The sequence below is a fragment of the Cebidichthys violaceus genome, unplaced genomic scaffold (assembly GCF_023349555.1).
Source record: "Cebidichthys violaceus isolate CVI_PGR_0920_01 unplaced genomic scaffold, fCebVio1.0.p SCAF_5, whole genome shotgun sequence".
Classification (NCBI taxonomy): Eukaryota; Metazoa; Chordata; class Actinopteri; order Perciformes; family Stichaeidae; genus Cebidichthys; species Cebidichthys violaceus.
In genome coordinates, this window is record NW_027176705.1 from 12,869,374 (window position 1) to 12,888,087 (window position 18,714).

The 18,714-nt window shown below is 42.3% G+C and overlaps 1 protein-coding gene across 1 annotated transcript; it reads left to right on the forward strand.

The window, feature by feature from the left end:
- Positions 1 to 253: 253 nt before the first annotated feature.
- Positions 254 to 18,683, forward strand: galns (galactosamine (N-acetyl)-6-sulfatase). The gene is made up of 14 exons (XM_068730492.1): positions 254 to 370; positions 649 to 772; positions 1,659 to 1,733; positions 1,881 to 1,983; positions 2,521 to 2,664; positions 3,464 to 3,530; positions 4,205 to 4,332; positions 4,448 to 4,587; positions 4,727 to 4,830; positions 8,095 to 8,237; positions 8,795 to 8,897; positions 12,785 to 12,906; positions 16,736 to 16,853; positions 18,202 to 18,683. Exons 1-14 carry the CDS (start codon positions 254 to 256, stop codon positions 18,286 to 18,288), a joined length of 1,575 nt encoding a protein of 524 aa, XP_068586593.1. The 3' UTR covers positions 18,289 to 18,683.
- Positions 18,684 to 18,714: the final 31 nt, after the last annotated feature.

Below are 18,714 nucleotides of genomic sequence, written 5' to 3' on the forward strand. Positions count from 1 at the left end.
AGTCCCTGAATCCACCAGCTACCAAGGAACAATTATGCAGTTACTCACAGTTGAATGACTTATTCGTTACGCTGCCACACACACACAGTTATGTATGTATGAATGTAAAACCTAAATTAATTTCACGCAAAAACACATCCAAAACATTTCTGCTGTGTATGCGTAAACGTTGCGCGGATGACTCTCATGAAGGCAAACAAACCACTTCCTCGAAGTTGATGATCATGTGACTTTAGCAAGCTACAGCACAGCAATGCGACTGATGTCTGCAGTAACTCTGACTCTCTTCTATGCATTAATATGTCGCTCCGTGACAGAAAAGACATCAAATGTTTCATCTCCAAACATTATCATCATGCTCATGGATGACGTAAGTTATTTCCTGTTTTGTATGTGTCATTGTGACTTTAGTTCATCACATCAGCAGCATCACAGTGCAGTTTGAGCAGTGAATCAGTTTGACAGCTTAAAACATGTTTCTCTGTCTCTTTCCTTCTCCCAGTCTTTTCTTTGTGTGTTGGTTATGAGGAGTTCCCTCTGTCATTGTACATGTCATTGAACATTTCAGCTTGCACAATGTTTATGTGTGTTTTATCTTTCTTGGTGTGAATGTATATAATCTCTCAGTTCTTTCCCTCTGCTCTTCAGATGGGTTGGGGGGACTTGGGGGTGTTTGGCCAGCCTTCTAAAGAGACCCCCAACCTGGATGCCATGGCTGCCCAGGGCATGCTGTTCCCAAATTTCTACACCGCAAACCCACTCTGTTCCCCATGTGAGTTAGCAGAAACTGTTATAACACAGAACGTTAACCGATATTTCCTGTTTTGCAAGATTTCCGTCTCTCATCACAGCCCTCTGTCTCTATGTGTGTTCTTATTGTCACATCAATGAAATGTTGAAATAACACCTAATTGATGAAAGTATAAACTTAACACTATTGACCCAACTCAGAACCACACTTGTGATTTGCTAAAAGCAAGCTTGCACATTGTGTCATTTAAATATAATATGCAAAACAGAGCACAGTATGATCGGTAGATGTTGTCACATTACTGTTGTGTGAAACCTTCAAACTCCAGCTTGATTATTTCCATGCTTCACTAAAGGTCTCCATGTATAATGCTATGGATTCAGATTAGAGTTTGTGTGCATTTAGTTCATGATAAATAGTGTACATAATTGAGTTGATTCACAGCCATGCATAGCAGTTGATAAATAAAAGGTATTGGTTACAGAAAACGTATTCTCACAATTCTATTCTGTACACATCAAAACTCAGACAAATGTCAGTACAATCCATATATTTATTACGATAAAGTACAAATGTTATATTTGATTCAAGTATTCAACCAAAGTTCTCCACTAGTTGGAGAAATTCATTTGTAATCTCCAATGTATGTGACATTGGTGCAAAGAATAGGGCACATGTGACTCTATTCATTTGCCAGTACTAAAAGCATTTGGAACACAGTCATAATGTATTAATAATAATAATTATTATAATATGAGCCACACAATGACGAGCCTTTTAAAAGCATCACATTTCCACCACTTGCAGCAAATTGTAACCGCAGGTATAAAAAGCATTTGGAACTTATAGTTAGGAGTTATAATAATACTTTATAATAATTACATAATTTCTATTACTTTAACAACAGCCAGAGCTGCACTTCTCACCGGGAGGCTTCCTGTCAGAAACGGTTTCTACACCACGAATGCCCACGCCAGAAACGGTACACTCTCAATACATCCTTACTGTGCAAATTATCCAGCTGCAAATTATTCCTTGCTGGTTTTCTGATTACTCAGTCTATAATGTACAATGTGCAATAATGTCATGGAAAGTCTTGTACACTAAATATCTTTGACTTTTCCTGTAGCATACACACCACAGGAGATAGTGGGAGGAGTCTCTAAGGATGAGATTTTGATTCCCCAGATGCTGAAGAAAAAGGGCTACGTCAGCAAGATAGTTGGCAAATGGTGAGCGCTATGTCTTTCTGTAATCTTTGTTTCAGAGGTTATGCTGATGGCGACAGGTGATGGAGCCTGTGAATAAAATTGAAATATTAAATCATATTTGCATATTTTAGTCAATTAATTACAAATCATGTATTCGTAACATTACTGATGGTCATTTTTCCACACTGATTTTATACCAGATTTTTGAATGTATTGTTCCTGTCATTAAGGCACCCATTGATATGCATTCCTTTCCTTTACGTTAGGTATTTTAAAAGCTCTTCACAATATCAACACCTCACCTAACGCGCAATTTGGCTGTGTTAGATTACCAACCCGTCTCAAAGTTTCAATGCTCTGCAAAAGGTTATTTACGTACTGCACTGAAGGCAGGCACTGCAATCAAATATTAATATAAGTATGTTGTGCTTTTTAAAAAGGTGTGTAGTAGCACAAGTAAATTTGATTTGTAGTAATGGTCTGAATGTAAACATGCAGAATGATCCTTCAGTCACATTGATCTTACGGTGTGTGAGTGCACTTTGTTTTTCACTACAGGCATCTGGGCCACAGACCTCAGTACCTGCCTCTGGAGAATGGTTTTGATGAGTGGTTTGGTGCGCCGGACTGCCACTTTGGCCCTTACAACAGCAGCATCAGACCCAACATCCCTGTCTACAACAACTCTGAGATGCTTGGCAGGTAGCATCGCACACAAGCACTCAGATATACATAACAGCAGACAGAAACAGAGCCTGAAAATCTATTAAAACCTTCTTTCCCCGGTGACTCAGTGGAATAGTTTGGCTGGCTGCTCCTCGGGATGAGTTGAGTGTCTCCCCTCCTCTTCCTTCTCTGTACCAGCTGTGCTTGTGTATTCCATTTTCCGCCCATTTGTTTTCCCCAAAACAGCCATATGTGTATTCAGGGTCATTGGAACTGGCAGCCGGGCGTGTTTTTCGCTTAGCCGTGGGTTTAATCAGCGCTGCATACGTGGGCCCTGGACAGACATATACACACACACACTCATAGACACGTATACACACAGACACACACTTTCGCCCTCAAGAGACGGCAGGTTGCGTTGGCTGCGTGCGAGGACACCTGGAGGAAGTGAAGCGTAAGAAAGAGAGATGCCTGTCACTGCTTCTCTGCTCGCCGCGCCACGCTTCAGCAACACCTCATAACAGTTCCCTCTGCTCGGCTCTGCTGAGACTTCCCGAATATATCTTTTACGAAATCTGCTGCAAATACAGTCGGCAAGAGGGAAATTTGCCCCGCATTGTCTTAATGATATGGCTTGCAGTAGTTCCAGTCAATTGAGAGGGAGATTGAAAGCCCTGGCAATACAATCAGGTCGTTGTGAAAGAATCATTTCATGCGGTTGAATAAGCAGAGGAGAAATTGAATGGTGTGGGGTCAGCAGTTATTCAGATGGGATGATAAATAACTAATGATGAAGGCTTATTTAATAAATCATGTCAACCCACTTGTTTTCCAGATACTATGAGGAGTTTAAGATTGACAAGAAGACTGGAGAGTCCAACCTCACACAGATGTACTTGGTGGTAAGTTAAGGCTCACTTATCTCAGATGATACGACCCTTTCAGTGGAGCACAGTATGCCAGGTGCACCCAACTGTGTTTCACAGTTTACCTTATAAAACAATGAATAGAATAGAAGGAAATATAATTATATTGTCCACCAGAGTGTAAAATTGTCTTTTGCTCACCAAAACATAAAAAGCACAAAACATAAATCATGTATTTAACAAATCAAAAGCGCAATTAAAGCCTGATTTTGGCCTTTGATCATTACGGTGCTTTTCAACCAGCAGAAGTGGATTGTTGACTGGATTGCGCACACTCGTCTTGATTATCTCTGCTGCCTACGTCAGTCCCTCCCTTTCAGTTCCTGAAGGGATCAAAAGCAGCGTGCAGAGACACACTGCATGCTTGAAAGGTGTACTCTGCCATCACAAGAGGAAGATCTGTCAAGTAGAGCTTTGTAAAGCTCACATTGTGTCCTATGGAACTAGACTGGTTTCAGTAGCGTTCATGTTAATGTGGCTGATTGTTTGGAAAATGAAATAAAGGCAAAACATAGAATTTGTGTGTGGTGGGAAAACGAGAAAGCGGTTACTTACTGTGGACCGATTGACAGCAGTACTGTGAATCAAGCTACATTTGCCATCTGCACTGACAGTGTTGTAACACTCTCTCACACCTCCCACCTCTACAGGAAGGTCTTGACTTCATAGTCCGTCAGACTGAGGCCCAACGTCCCTTTTTCCTCTACTGGGCAGCGGACGCCACTCACGCCCCTGTCTATGTCTCCAAACGCTTCCTAGGGAAGAGCCAGCGAGGCCGGTACATTATATCCTACCTTACTGACTTTTTTTGTTGTCCAGCAGCTGCATAGGGTTAGAACTTAATTTATTTCACGAGGGGAATGATAAAAGCTGTGTTTGTCTGTGTTGTGTAGATATGGTGACGCAGTGATGGAGCTAGACTACAGCGTCGGTCAGATCCTGTCATTGCTGCAGAGTCAGGGCATCGAAAATAATACCTTTGTCTTCTTCACATCAGACAACGGAGCTGCTCTGATATCTTGTCCAAACGAAGGTGGGCGCTAAACTCAGCTAAACTAACACACACACAGACAGATTTTTCTTTGTGAAACAGAGTTAGTGCATTTTTGTCCAAGACACATTTTCTGTACTGTATGTGTGTAATTTGAGTTTTTGCGCGTCTGATTCCTGAGGCGGGAGCAACGGGCCGTTCCTCTGCGGGAAGGAGACCACCTTTGAAGGGGGCATGAGGGAGCCAGCCATTGCCTGGTGGCCTGGACACATCAAAGGAGGCACGGTGAGAATACCCCTGTGATTTAAAGCTTTTACCAAATAAAGCCTCCACAAGAAAATCCAAGACGATCATTCACTTAATCCCTACCATCTTCTCTAGAGAGTAGACTAGACTCAGGATCCCGAGCCGAGTTTTTCCCCAAGCTCCTTAAACAGGTATCAACAGGTACCAGGAGCTGACATGTTGGGGATGTACAGGACTGCAGAACAGGGTTGAGAGTAAAGGAAAACTAATCACTAATCCTCTCTTTTGAATGATTGTTGCTTTTTGTTTCATTTGTGTATCGTTTACCACTTTAACGTGTGCACACACTGACCCAGTGGCGCTGTGACCAGTTGAATATGTTCAACTTCCATCGAGGGATTGAACCCTAGAAACAGTAAAGATAAACTGTGTGATTGCGGCCACAATGTGTGTGGGCGCTTTTTCCACTGTTTCCTCAAATATTTTTTGGCTGGAATTAATGCTCCAAACTCTCTCTTTCCGCCCTCCCCCTCCCCAATTTAACCCCGCACCCACACCGTGATCCTCTAAGCCTGTGCGTTCTGCAAATGACTTTTAATTGTATTAGGGGCAGCTGTGACACGGGGCTGTGACGCAGAGGGATTTGGTGGAGGAGCGAGCGGAGGCTGCAGTCTGCAGTAAGCCTTGCCCCTGGCTCATCTCACAGGGGTGTGCTGGGGCCTGATAGCACAGCAGAGTAGCGAGGGAGAGGGGGATTGGGAGCGTCTTAAGCGGCTAATCTGTTTGTGTGTTTGCTGAGGTTGGATTGAGCCGTAATGAGGACTTCAGTATCTGAATATGCCAGGCGCTCAGGATAAAGGAACGGGAGGGGTTGGGGGGGGGAAGCAAGGAAGAAGTAAAAGAGGTGGCTGGTGTAGAAAAGAGAAAAGGACGAGTGCTAAAGACGCTGGCACTGCCACACTGCCAGGAATGATGCTGTATTCGCGGGGCTTTGCCGCACCTGTGCCACTTTATAATTGACCAGTGTGTCTGTGTGTGAGTGTGCAAATGTGGAGATCATGTCTCTGTCATTTTTGTTTCATTCTACATGCCAGCATATATATATATATATATATATATATATATATATATATATATATATATATGCATGCTTTTGTATGTGTCACAGATACTTTCTTCCCCGTGTTGTGGCATGGTTGTGAGGACGAGGGGTCAGTAGATGCTCTCTGGGGTTGTGATGACAGAGCTGCTTTGTTGGAGCTACTGTACTCTACAGCTCTGGATTCATCACTCTGGAAGGGGAGGACGGATCAGGCCCAGGGATGCCCCCTCTCTTGTTTTGTGGTCTTCTGAAATCTCTGTCGATCTGTGCATTGAAAAGTCCATAAGCTCTTTGAGCAAAATGCTGCAGACAACAAACATGCAGACCTTTGATAGGGAGCAATTCCAGCTGGTTTATTGTAGCGACTAAGAACAGATGCATCTTTACAGTGTTTAGATGAGGAGACACGTTTTTTGGGGGGTTGGGGGCTTGTGATAGAGAGACAACTTCGTCCTAAATGGAAAAAAAGCTGTTTATCTGTGAATGCATCTGAGTGATGAAACCCATTCATTTAACTGACTTGTGTGAATGTGCTGGGAATCGTTTGCCATTCTCCCATATTTAGGAGGATAGCTGGAGGTGTACTGGAATGGAGGAGCATGGCCGGTCTGAAGCAGGTGCAGATTCAGCATTCTCTCAGTGCCTGAGGGGCCAGGATGATGAGGGGGTGGCGGATGTAGGAACAAAGATTGGGAGGCGGGTGGGGTGTCGGCCCCACAACGTTGTTGAGGGTCACAATCCCTTTTGTTGTGTTTTATCAGGCTGCAGACACACAGGCAGAGTGGCAGGGACAGGGATAGAAGAACCGCCTCCTCAGATAACCAACATCACCACTCACAACACAGAGAAATGCATGAAAAAGAATGTGACATTAATAGAGAGGAATGAGTCAGTCAAAATGAAAAAGAAAGAGTGAAGTTCAGCATGGACTGCAAAAGAGAACAGAGCCAATGATGGACAGAATTAAAAGATGCCAACTTCTTAGATAAATTCCTCTGTCAGAGCAGTCTGAGTCCGAAAGTTTTGCTTTTGTGGTCATGCAAGTTATTACTAAGTAAATGTCAGTTTTGCCTTTTCTTGTGTCCTTTTGTCCTGTCTTCTTTTAATGGTTTGTGTGTGTCTGTGTGAGGGGGGACTTAAAATAAAAAATGAAGTGAAGGACTAAATCTGTTGTGTGTGTGTGCGCGTGTGTGTGTGTGTGTGTGTGTGTGTGTGTGTGTGTGTGTGTGTGTGTGTGTGTGTGTGTGTGTGTGTGTGTGTGAGCGAAAGAGAGAGGGTGAGTGTCTGGATGTGCAGATAGATCATGGAATGCATTGCAAAGCCTTTTCTGTGGCTGGTTCTGTGGATACAGAAGAAAGGGGAATTCATTTCAGTGCTAAGGAGCTTGTGTGAGTGTGTGTGAGTGTGTGTGTGTGTGTCTGTGTCTATATGTGTGCTGGCTGCCGATAGGAGCACAGTGGCACATGGCGGTGCAGCTGCAGAGGCCTGATAGCGCTATCTGATTGTGAGCGTGCCGTCTCCCTCTAAGGCTCGCTCAGGAGAGAATGGAAGGGAAGATCAAGGATGACAACGAAAAAATGTCACTTTATCTGAAAATAGTTCAAAGTTTATAAATAAAATAAAGCTTTTCACTGGGACTGGGAGAAGGAGATAAAACAGCAGCTCGCTCCAGCTCCAGCCGTCTGCTTGCCCGCGCCTCGTCCTCTCCCTACTTTCTCTCCTCTTTCTCTTCGCTCTTCCTTTTTCCCTTTCCCCCCCCAAAAAAAAACTAATTTAGAACGAGAGGCATTTTGGAGGCTCTATAATAAACCTGCAAGCAGAGATTAGAGAGGAGACTGAAGAAATGCGCCTCTTTCCTACATGTGTACACAGAACTACACATACAAACATCCTATCATGACTATGCATTGTTGCCTCGTTCGCCGCCATAAAGAAAATGCAGCGTAAAAGAGCACTCTTTTGGTATTCCTGCACCATGAAACAGTTATTTCTTGATTTGTGAGTATTATAAGTATTATTATTATTACAACCAAGGACCAATGAGGACCAATTTATGTTTTAGTCCTTCAGAGGACATTTGGCCAGTCCTCATTTCCTCAAAGTTCTTCACTTTTTCTCAATCCTAACTCATCGGTTGTGTGAAGTTGCTTGTCATAGTCCAGGTAGTGATTGTGGATTTCAATTCCTTTGTCCTTTTCCAGGTGAATTTCCAGTTGGCCAATGTGATGGACCTGTTCACCACCAGTCTGGCTCTGGCCGGCATCAGCCCTCCTGATGACAGAGCCCTGGATGGACTGGACTTGACACCGGTCCTGCTGAACCGCTCACACGCACTCCAAAGCAGGTGAGTACTCGCACACTAGCTGTTGCTTTTAGATGTTTGGTGTTTGGGGCCTTTACTTTGGGGCCCAGATCCTCTTGTTATGTTCATGATCACATCCTTGACTGGGAGAGCATTGTTATGACTTTACCTCTAGTGTCATCATCCGGTCAAAAGACCAAACACCTGCCTCACTGATGACATTCCCATCCACCTCAGCTATACTTTGAGCTTAATGCTAATAACAAGTTATTGTATGCTAACACTAAGATGGTGAACATAGTGAGCAGTAAAGCCTGTTGAACAGCAGCATGCTGATTTTAGTGTTGACCTTGTACACATAGTACAGCTCAAAGCACCACTGTGCTTAAGTACAGCCCCACAGAGCCGTAGTATGGCTGGAGACTCTTAATCTTGTTGTTTCATGTAAGTGAATTTAATTAAAAAATTTAGAAAGTTCATGTTGCTGGATGCTTAAAAAATTGCAAGAATGGATGGGTAGAAAGCAGTGAGAGTGCACTGAAGTGTAAGCATGCAGAGAGAAAATGTTTTTTTAAAAGAATACTTCTCCCCCTCCACAGGCCGATCTTCTATTACCGTGGGAACGAGCTGATGGCTGTGAGACTTGGAGAATACAAGGCACACTACTGGACCTGGAGCAACTCATGGGAAGAGTTTAACAACGTAAGAGTCCCCTGAAAAAATAGCAACTCTGTCCCCTCTTTCTGTTTCCTCAGTTCTTGATTTGCACTGCTACATCCTCTCTCTTTGTCTCTCCTAATCTTACTCAAACACACAAACACATTCACTGTTGGTGTTATCTTGAAAATGGCTCATCAGTTGACTGCTGTGTACATCAGAGCGTAATGAATATTAATGAAGAACCCCCACATCAGCGAACTTACATCATTCATCAACCAGTTGACTTGTTTGTTCTGACTCCATGGCGATTTTCTTCCTCTCCATTTACATAGCGACATTCCCTGCTGTAGACTTGTTCTTTTGGCACCACGGAGCTCAAAAGGAAGAAAGATAGGCAGATGCCAGCAGTATCTCTTGGCCGTAATTACATCAACTCGATGCTGATTAAATGCATCAGAAGAGATGTGAAATCTGACACTTGAGAAGCAGGATAGCGTGGTCCTTCTTTCTCTCCTCTGTCCAGAAAACCATGTCCTCCTGTCCTCCCATCATGGCTCTGCTTTTCCTGTTTTCCAGTTTGTTTTATGCCCCATCGGTCGCTTAAATTGCTCTCTCCTTCAGGGCCGCTGAATCAATAGCAGCCTCCTTTATCAACTCATGTGAACTGAAGTGGAACTTCACAAATAATGGCGTCTGATTGCCTGTGAGTTGCCTATCGATTGGTGTGTCTGTATATGAGAGAGAGAGCGAGAGAGAGAGAGAGAGAGAGAGAGAGAGAGAGAGAGAGAGAGAGAGAGAGAGAGAGAGAGAGAGAGATAGGGCGAGAGAAAACGTGTACATGAATGTTCGGTTGTCCATAGATGTGTTTTATGGAGTGACTGTTGAGCTCCTTCGAGGGAAAGTTAAATTCCCAATATGCTTTGTGTCATTATGGTTGAATCCTTAAACTGTCCATCTCATGTAACTCATAGTACATTTTATAAACATGAGAAATGTAAACAAACTGACTTATTGAGCTGTTTCACACTGTCAGGCTACGCATGACATGTTTTGAAAATTAGCTTGAGAAGGACAGTATGTTTCAAGGTCCCTATTTGGGCCTCCTCTTGCAGTAATGACCTGGATTATTGATCATTTCAAAATGATCTGGACCCTTAAAACTTCTATATATAGGCTTCAATTTAATCTGTCTTGGAGCAGAAATACACAATCAATCCTCTTTTTACTGAAATAAAAGTAATGTTTTCCTGCTAGTACTTCAGCTTTGGTAACACTTTAGAATATAATTAGTTTTTTTTCCCCCGGCCCATGGTAAGAAAATAAACAAGGGAAGATGTGTGTCTGTGAAGAAGAACAAAATTACAGGTTAATAGCCGAGAGACGTATCGCTCCGTCCTGGCTGTGTTCGGCTCAGCCATGAGGAAAATGAGAAATTTCACAGGCTTAAATGGCCCTCATCAAACTCTCTTGAGGCGGTGTTGTGATGTTAATATTGCAAAATATAGTTTGTCGTGACTGTGGCTCCTTTGTATCTGGATTGCTGAGTAACCTCTGATACAATAGGAGCTTTATGGCAGCAGGGATAGCTTTTTTTAACACAAAGTGATGAATAAATAATGAAAAATGACTGTCAATTTTTTCATGAATTGTGTTGCAGGAATTGACATGAGATAGACTGTGCAGTAGCTCCTGCTCTAGATTGTAACTCATAACATTAACACACCTTTGCTTGCTAAAAAGCACAGATTCACTGACTTCATGGCAAAAACAACGTATATTACTGAAGTTAGTTTGCAGAGAATCCATAGATGAACTGCAATTTTTACATACGTGTAGTCAAATCCATGAAGTAGGAAGTAAATATATTAACAGTATATACATATATACAGTTTTAAATAATCAGCCACAAGCTATGTAAAGTTATGGTTCTTTCAAGTCATACTTTTACCTTTTTTGATCAAAAAGACACAAAATTCTTCCTTTTCCAAGATCCATCCTGCCAGTGCTGGATGCTCCTGCACCTTATCTTGTAATAGCGACTGCTCTGCTCCGGTTTGAAAGCAGCCGAGTTGTATCCATAGCATTAATGTCAGAGGAGATATGGAGTCCTTGCTGTCATGTCTTATGTACAAGAGACAGAGAGACCAACACAGCAGGCCTTTCTGGCTTCTCCTCTGGGATTATTTTCATTCTTTTCTGCATTTCTAAGCTTCTGTCTTCAGAAGACAGGACAAGTTTGGATCAGAGGAGGCTCTGCAGGGCGGGGGGCATCTATCCTTCTCTCTCTCTCTCTCTCTCTCTCTCTCTCTCTCTCTCTCTCTCTCTCTCTCTCTCTCTCTCTCTCTCTCTTTATGTATTTTTGAGGTGCTCTGTTGAGCGATCTCAGAGGGGGGCAGCAACAGTGCCTTACAGATGAATGCTTTCTCAATATTAGTTGTGCTCATCAAAACGTGTGTGTTTGTGTGTGTTGAAGAAGGGGACAGATCTCCAGGGGGTTCTGGAGGAGTGAGTGTGACTCAATCCGGCTGCGATCACTGCCAGACTCACGAGAATGGAGTCGGAGAGCTGGAGCGAAGGCCTGGAGAGATGAAGGGGGGAGACAGTACAAGGAAGAAAAGTCCTCTATTTTGCCAGTCACTTGAACCCCTTCATGATGTACCAATATTAGCTGCATGAATAACACAACAGATTGGAAGACATGCCTATAGGCCATACTACAATGAGATTAAGCATTTGGCTCAGAGTAGCAGGTGGCTGCAAGCCTGAATCTAGACATCCAGATCTCTTTAGCTGATTTTTATTTCACAAGATAAAACACTCACCTAAAACATCTAAAATCAAATACAAACCACTGAACGCAACCAAATTCAACACACACCATGGCAAAAAAGGAAGGAAGTTAAAGAAAAGTACAGAGGGCAAAATAATATCCAGAATTGGTGAAGAAAAAGAAAAAGATATTTTTTTTATTTTTATTTCTTAGGTTTTACTTGTTTTGCATGAAAAGTAAACTTTCTTCCCTGTATGACTGACCTTAAGTATTTTTGCTAGGTTTCTCTGAGCTTTTGAGCCAAAACAGGGTTGCTCTTCTTTTTCCTATATGGTGGGTTGCAGTCTTATTCCAGCATACGTACAAGACAGGGCCACAGGGCTCAGGCTGAGTGGTGAAAGGTTCTTAGTGGTGTAAAAATAAACCATAGCAGGCACGTAGAATAACATCAGATAATATAGAAACATGGAGAGAAAGGAAAGCCTCTCTCTGATCTGAAGGGTTCATTCGTTCCTCCTTACATGTCAGATTTGACTCTCTACAGCAGGGGTCTTCAACGTTTATCAGGCCAAGGACCCCCAAACTGATAGAGAGATGGAGCAGGGACCCCCTACTATATACAATATATTGTATAAAATAGTGCCATAAACTGGGCCTAGTGCCATGTATAAACATACCTTGTTATTGTGCTTTCAATACTAAGCTTTTCAAATAATACACAGGTTCATATATTCATGTTTTCATTTTAAACGTGTGCACTGCCATTTAGAAACACACCTTGCATGATAATCATGCATACAAGCTATTCAAACTTTTTTATTTTAAACATAAATGTGGAAACGAAAATGAGTGATGGCTTATTAGTGCCACTGCCATGCATAAACATACCTATTATCTTGCATACAATACTGAACTATTAAAATAATGGACAGATTCATGTTTGGGAAAAAAAATGTTTTTTTTGCGGACCCCCTGCTGTACCTCTGCGGACCCCCTAGGGGTTGCGGACCCCCTGTTGAAGACCTCTGCTCTACAGTATACTGTATTATCAGTCACTAACCTAATTCATACTCTGCTTGAGTTATAATAAATATAGAAATATTGTACACTCTGTATTGTGCAATCGAGGCAAAGGTTTTTGTCTTTTTGTGTCTTACAGGGCATCAACTTCTGTCCAGGTCAAGAGGTCCCGGGTGTGACTACTCACGACCAGAAAGAGCACACACTGCAGCCAATCATTTTCCACCTGGGGCGGGATCCTGGGGAAAAGTACCCCATCGGGTTAGTTCCCTGAAAACTTCAACCCTGCTTACAGCTGATTTCCAGTAGGAGAGGGGAGGTGAGGCAAAACAATTGAGAGCAGGAGGAGAAGGGAGTCAGCCAGGAGCAAACGAAGAAGTGCTGGAAAATGAACTGGAGAGGGGTGAGAATAGGAAAGCAGTTTGCCTGTTGGTAGCGCTGAATGTGTATGAGATCAATGCTCAGTGGCATGAAAAAGAAGGCGTTGGATTGATCCGCTCAGCCGGAGCACACCTGATTACACCCTTTCTCTTTGTGATTGCAAACAGCTCCTTAAAGATCACTATCTGGCCCTCATCACTCCGGTGCACCACTGCAGGTTAAAATTGTAAGATAAATTGTCCAGGTCTAAATTGAGAGCGAGTGCTGTTTAATGGAGTATTGTGTGTCTCTGCCTTCGCTCAAAGGAGAGTTAAGAATCGCAGAGAGGATGGAGTGACGCCATGGAACACCGACAGCCAAGGCTGAACTAAAACTCTTACTAAATAAGGGTGCAAAGGCAGATGAGCGTCGTCTTTTACTGCGTACCGTCAGTGCAGAATACTGATGCAATCTTTTAGAAACTATGACGGAAGCTGACATCATGACTAATACATTAAGATAATCTCAAAACGGCTTTGATGAGAGAATATTCTCTTGTGCTCAGTGTTCGCTTTGGCTCCCTGCTGCCATACAAACTCGTAGATTGACCTTTCCTTTCTGCCTTCTGCAGCTCTGCCTCTCGCATTCTGCTCCGGCCTCATCTCCTCTTTGCCTCCTGCTCCAACTTCGTTCGGCTCTGTAGTGAGATTGGATGATAAAACATTAATGTTGTTTTTCAATTGCTCACCTTTTAGTCCTGCTATTTACTTGGAAGAATAAAAAAAAAGAAGCAAAAAGCAATCAGTACGCAGCCATGTGTTGGGCTGAGTGCTAGATGTGCACCCAGACACACAAACCAAATATATGCCCACTCATTTTTCACCTCTGCAGTAGAGTTTGTCTACAAGGTCACCCCCCCCCCCCCCCCCCTGCAAACCCAGCTGCATGACCTCTTCACTGTTCTTCTTCTTTCTAATCAGCACTATACATTCTCCTTCCTCTCCAAACTTTTGTCTTACCTTTTCCCTCGTTACTTCTCTCTCTCCACCTCAATTCACTTCTCACCACTCAGCTGCTGTCCCCTCTGCATCCACTGGGACCGTTCTCCTCCATCCTAGTTAAATGTGTGTTTGTGTGTACACATGTGTATGTGTGCGTTTTGTCCGTGTGCTCCTCGGTCCCCCAGCTGGACCGGCTGCCTGGCCGTCATTAATCTCTGTCAACACCTAAAGAGCCACTTAAGATGATGTAGGGCCTGTCTGCACACATACCTTCACTACTGTCGCAGGATGTGATCTAGCAAAGAGCACACTCGCGCACACCTACACAATCCCCAGTCCAGAACAGTCACCCATGAAAACAGTAGATCATAACTATGCAATCCAGGAGAGAAAATGTACCAACAAAACTACAGAGGCCCAGACAAATTTGATTGGAGTTGGAGGTCCTGCGTTGATGGTCCGTCATTCCAGGATGAAGCACAAACCCAGCCAGGTCTGCACCTAACCAGCTCGGCGAGTTTGGATCCCCACTGGATTCGTTCAACGCCTTTTTGCTTCCTTCCACTTTGCCCTCCATATCTGTGACCTAGGGGCCTGAGGTTAACACATCCTTCTTTCACACCACCTACCTCAGCTCACGTCCCCAGAGCCCCGGCCATCCAGAGTGTAGTCCCAGCTCCAACACTGCAGGCGGCCCGGCACAGTCTGGCCTCATCTGCTGCCTGCCACCAAGCTCTTGTGTCCCCAATCAATAGTCCTTACTGAAGTGCTCAATTTCCACCGGGGTGGAGAAGGTGGTGGAGGGGAGGGGTAGGCAGGACAGATGTATTTGATTGTCTCCTCAATTCCCCCACCTTCTGCCACTGTGGTTTTGTGTGTGTGTGTGTGTGTGTGTGTGTGTGTGTGTGTGTGTGTGTGTGTGTGTGTGTGTGTGTGTGTGTTCCAGCAATAGTGTTATGAATCAGTAATCAGAGTGGTGACACACCTGAGCAATGCCCCCATCCCCCGTGGGTGCCATACATTATAAATCAAAAGACTTCATTTGCATAGAGCCTGCTTATTATTCTAGATTTTTGTCTCTACACCAGTAAGCTAAGGGTTATAATCATGATAATGAGCCGTGCTGACTGTGGGCTTTTTGTTATTTGTTTGCAGCGGGGGCATATACAAATGATATTATTAGTTTTTGATTTAGAGGTCTGCAGTGTGAGATTTTGAGTGCATAGACAAAACAAAACAAAACGTAATGTCTCGCGCAAGTTTCTCAGTGCATGGCATGCTTTGCTTGCAGACTTGTGTGGGGAATGGAATACTTACAGCGGTCTGATAAATCTCCCTTACATTTACTTCTATTAAGTTGTTTCGTCACTTATCACAAAATGAATCTCAGCAATCAGTGGCGGGCGCAGATAGCGGGGGAATGAAATATCCCTCTTGCTGATCGAGATCGGGCGAAAGCAGAATTTGTGATTTTAGATAGCTGAAGCAATTTTATCTGAATGTCTTGATTTGTAATCGAGGGGAGTAATCCAGCCAGGGTCACAATGCGTAGATAGTTAGCTCATGACGAAAAAAGGCACACCAGGAGAGAGACTAATTGCAGCCGGTGCACTACCAGTCGAGTAATTGTAGGGGAAAGTAAAGAGTATCGAGGAAAGGAGCAGGTGCTAGCTGATGGAGAAAGCCTTGCCGCCCTGTGGGAGATCTAAGAGGGAGGGTAGGTGTGAGCTGGACAGGGCCTGGGGTTATTACTCTAATTGACACTTCACCTCACACACATGCACATGTTCCCCAGGGGCCAATCAGAGGGCTGGGTTTGCAGTGGAGGGAGGATGGAAGGCTGGCACAGGTGCTGCCGGCGAGTGTATCAGGGGTGTAATTGCACTGCTGATATTTGTCTATCTGTGTGTCACGCCACCAGACGTCCACTCCCCCAACACACACACACACACACACACACACACACACACACGAGCACACATAGCCCATTAACCCTACAGGTCCTATTGAGAGCAGCGTTCCTTTGAAAGCCTTTGGGGCCCCTGTGTTTTACACACTGAATATAATAATGCACAGAGGTGCTCGGGTTCACTGGTGTCCAACAGCAGTAATTGAGAGACAGGGGATGGGATAGAGGTTACAGTTCACCCTGCTGAGTGCGTTTCACTAAAGGGTGCCTGAGTGGACAGCCTGCGTGTTTCAACGTTTATGTTTCTGTCGCTGAAAGCTACATCATTTCCCCTCTCTGATATAATGAGTAAAGCTTGGACTGGATGCATGTGCGCATTTACTACAATACTTCATGGGTGGGGTGTATTTACATTTATAAACTAATTTAGTGCTGTTGATGGTAAAGCCATTGTTTCACTTGTTTGTTAAAAAAATGGTGGATTGATGATTGATTGACAGAAAAATAATCAACTGTTTAAAAAACTTAATTTCCAATTATTTAATTGTTTTAAAGTGCAATACATCCGTTGGTTACTTGATTCTTAAATGTCAGGGTTTGCTGCCTGTCTTTGTCATTTATCATTTTAAAATTGAAAATCTGACTTTTGCTCAGACGAAACAAGATATCTGAAGATATCTGAAAAGGACTTTTTTCCACCTTTTGTATATTTTATTTTGATTGATCCATGAATTGAAATAAAGAAATTGTCAAACAATGGATGATGAAACGTGTTAGTTGTAGCCTTACTGACTCTGTGCATTGCATTGTGTGTTTGCAGTGTTTTGACTAAGGAGTACCAGGATGTGCTGAGCAGGATCTCTCCAGTAGTGGAGCAGCATAAGAAGACTCTGGTGCCGGGTGTTCCCCAGCTCAACATGTGTGATGTGGCGGTGATGGTGAGATTTACATAACTTAAATATCATAATGCACTTTATTCTTGAAACTGCAAAAATTAATAATTATGTTGTGAGAAGAGGCTTTGTTGCACGTGTTGCATGAACTATTTTCCCAATTAACCAGGCAGTGGACCAAAGCCAGTTAAGTTTTCTTTTGGGTCAGCCACTTTAGCTCTCTGTTCTCTCCATCACACTTGTACATCAGATGAATTAATACATAATATAAATTTATAAAGTATTTTTAATAAGAATACTATTATTAATAAGAATTTTATTGAGAATCAATAAAAGTCTCTGAAAATAAATATTTTCTAGTTTCTATCTGTTTTCAGTCTGAGTCTTTGAGCCTACAGAATATTTACCCACTTTAACATATTTATATATATATATATATATATATATATATATATACACATATATATATATACGTATATATATATATATATTTATATATATATACACATATATATATATATATATGTATATATATATATATTTATATATATACACATATATATATATATGTATATATATGTATATGTATATACATATATATATATATATATTGTTTTATATATTTGTTTGTTTATCATTGTTACTAACATGCTCCAACATGTGTATTATGTTTGACAGAATCATACGTTATCACCTAAATATGGTCACTTTCTCCTCGATTGTGTTCGTGTCATACTTTTGTGAGGGAGCTAAATTGAACACTGGCTTTGTCAACCAGAAGCACCACAGATTGGGAGCTTCAATGTTCTGGATTAATTTGTGGCATTGCACTGCCCCCTAGTGGTGAATAAAATGAGCCCCTTTTTAAGTAGGGTTAGAATGCATTATGTTTGGGTGCTGTCCTGTAATATAATGTCTTATGTCTTATCCTGTGTTATGCTAATATGGCTCTTTTGTCTCGAGCATTATTCACAAATTCAACTGAACTGACATTTTACAAGTTTAATATTGACCTACCAACCTAGCCTGTAATATCACCACTCAATGATGAACTGATTGTTTTATTAATAAATTCTGCTAAACATAATGCAAATACATGAAGTAGCAATGCATAACGCTTTTAAAACACCTAATGTATACCTAAATTATGTTTCCAATATAAGATAAACCTTGTCTTGTGATAAATCTTAAATATGGTCGAACAATATTTGAATTGACACAGGATAGATGCAATTGCTATGCCAGAAGAAAAGACTTTGAAAATAACCATTAAGAGCACAGGACAGTAAACGGTGGCCTCCTGATAACCCAAGAACAGTTTTTGCTTTTTATAACTAATATCTTTGATAACATCATAATGTTGTTCTTATGTGATGGCCGCTCTCTGTTACAGAATTGGGCCCCTGCAGGCTGTGAGAAGTTAGGAAAGTGTCTCAAAGTGCCCAAGTCTGAGCCCTGGAAGTGTGACTGGCCACACTGAGACGACGAGGAACCAAAACCTAAAGATGTGCCTTTCTGCAGAACAACAAACAACCGATTATTTAAAAAAATGTGTCTTCACATTCTTTGTAAAATGGGTCATGTGCTAAAAAGAAGGACATGGTCAAAGTAAAGGAATAATGTTGGTACAACAACATTATATTAATTATGCAAATAGATTTTTAAATTTGCGATTTTAATCAGCCAACACAAGTTTTACCTTCTGTGGAAAAAAAACTGCATCACGAGCCACTGGTTTAAGTCAGCACTCATTGTAATGATGTAGAGCAGACAGGGATGTATTTATTTATACCATGTTGGATTTTTGGATTCGTTTTGTATCCTTCTTACATGCATACTGCAAAACATGTTTTTAATAAAAAAATCTATTTTGAATACATTGTATCGTGACTATTATTGGGACTGT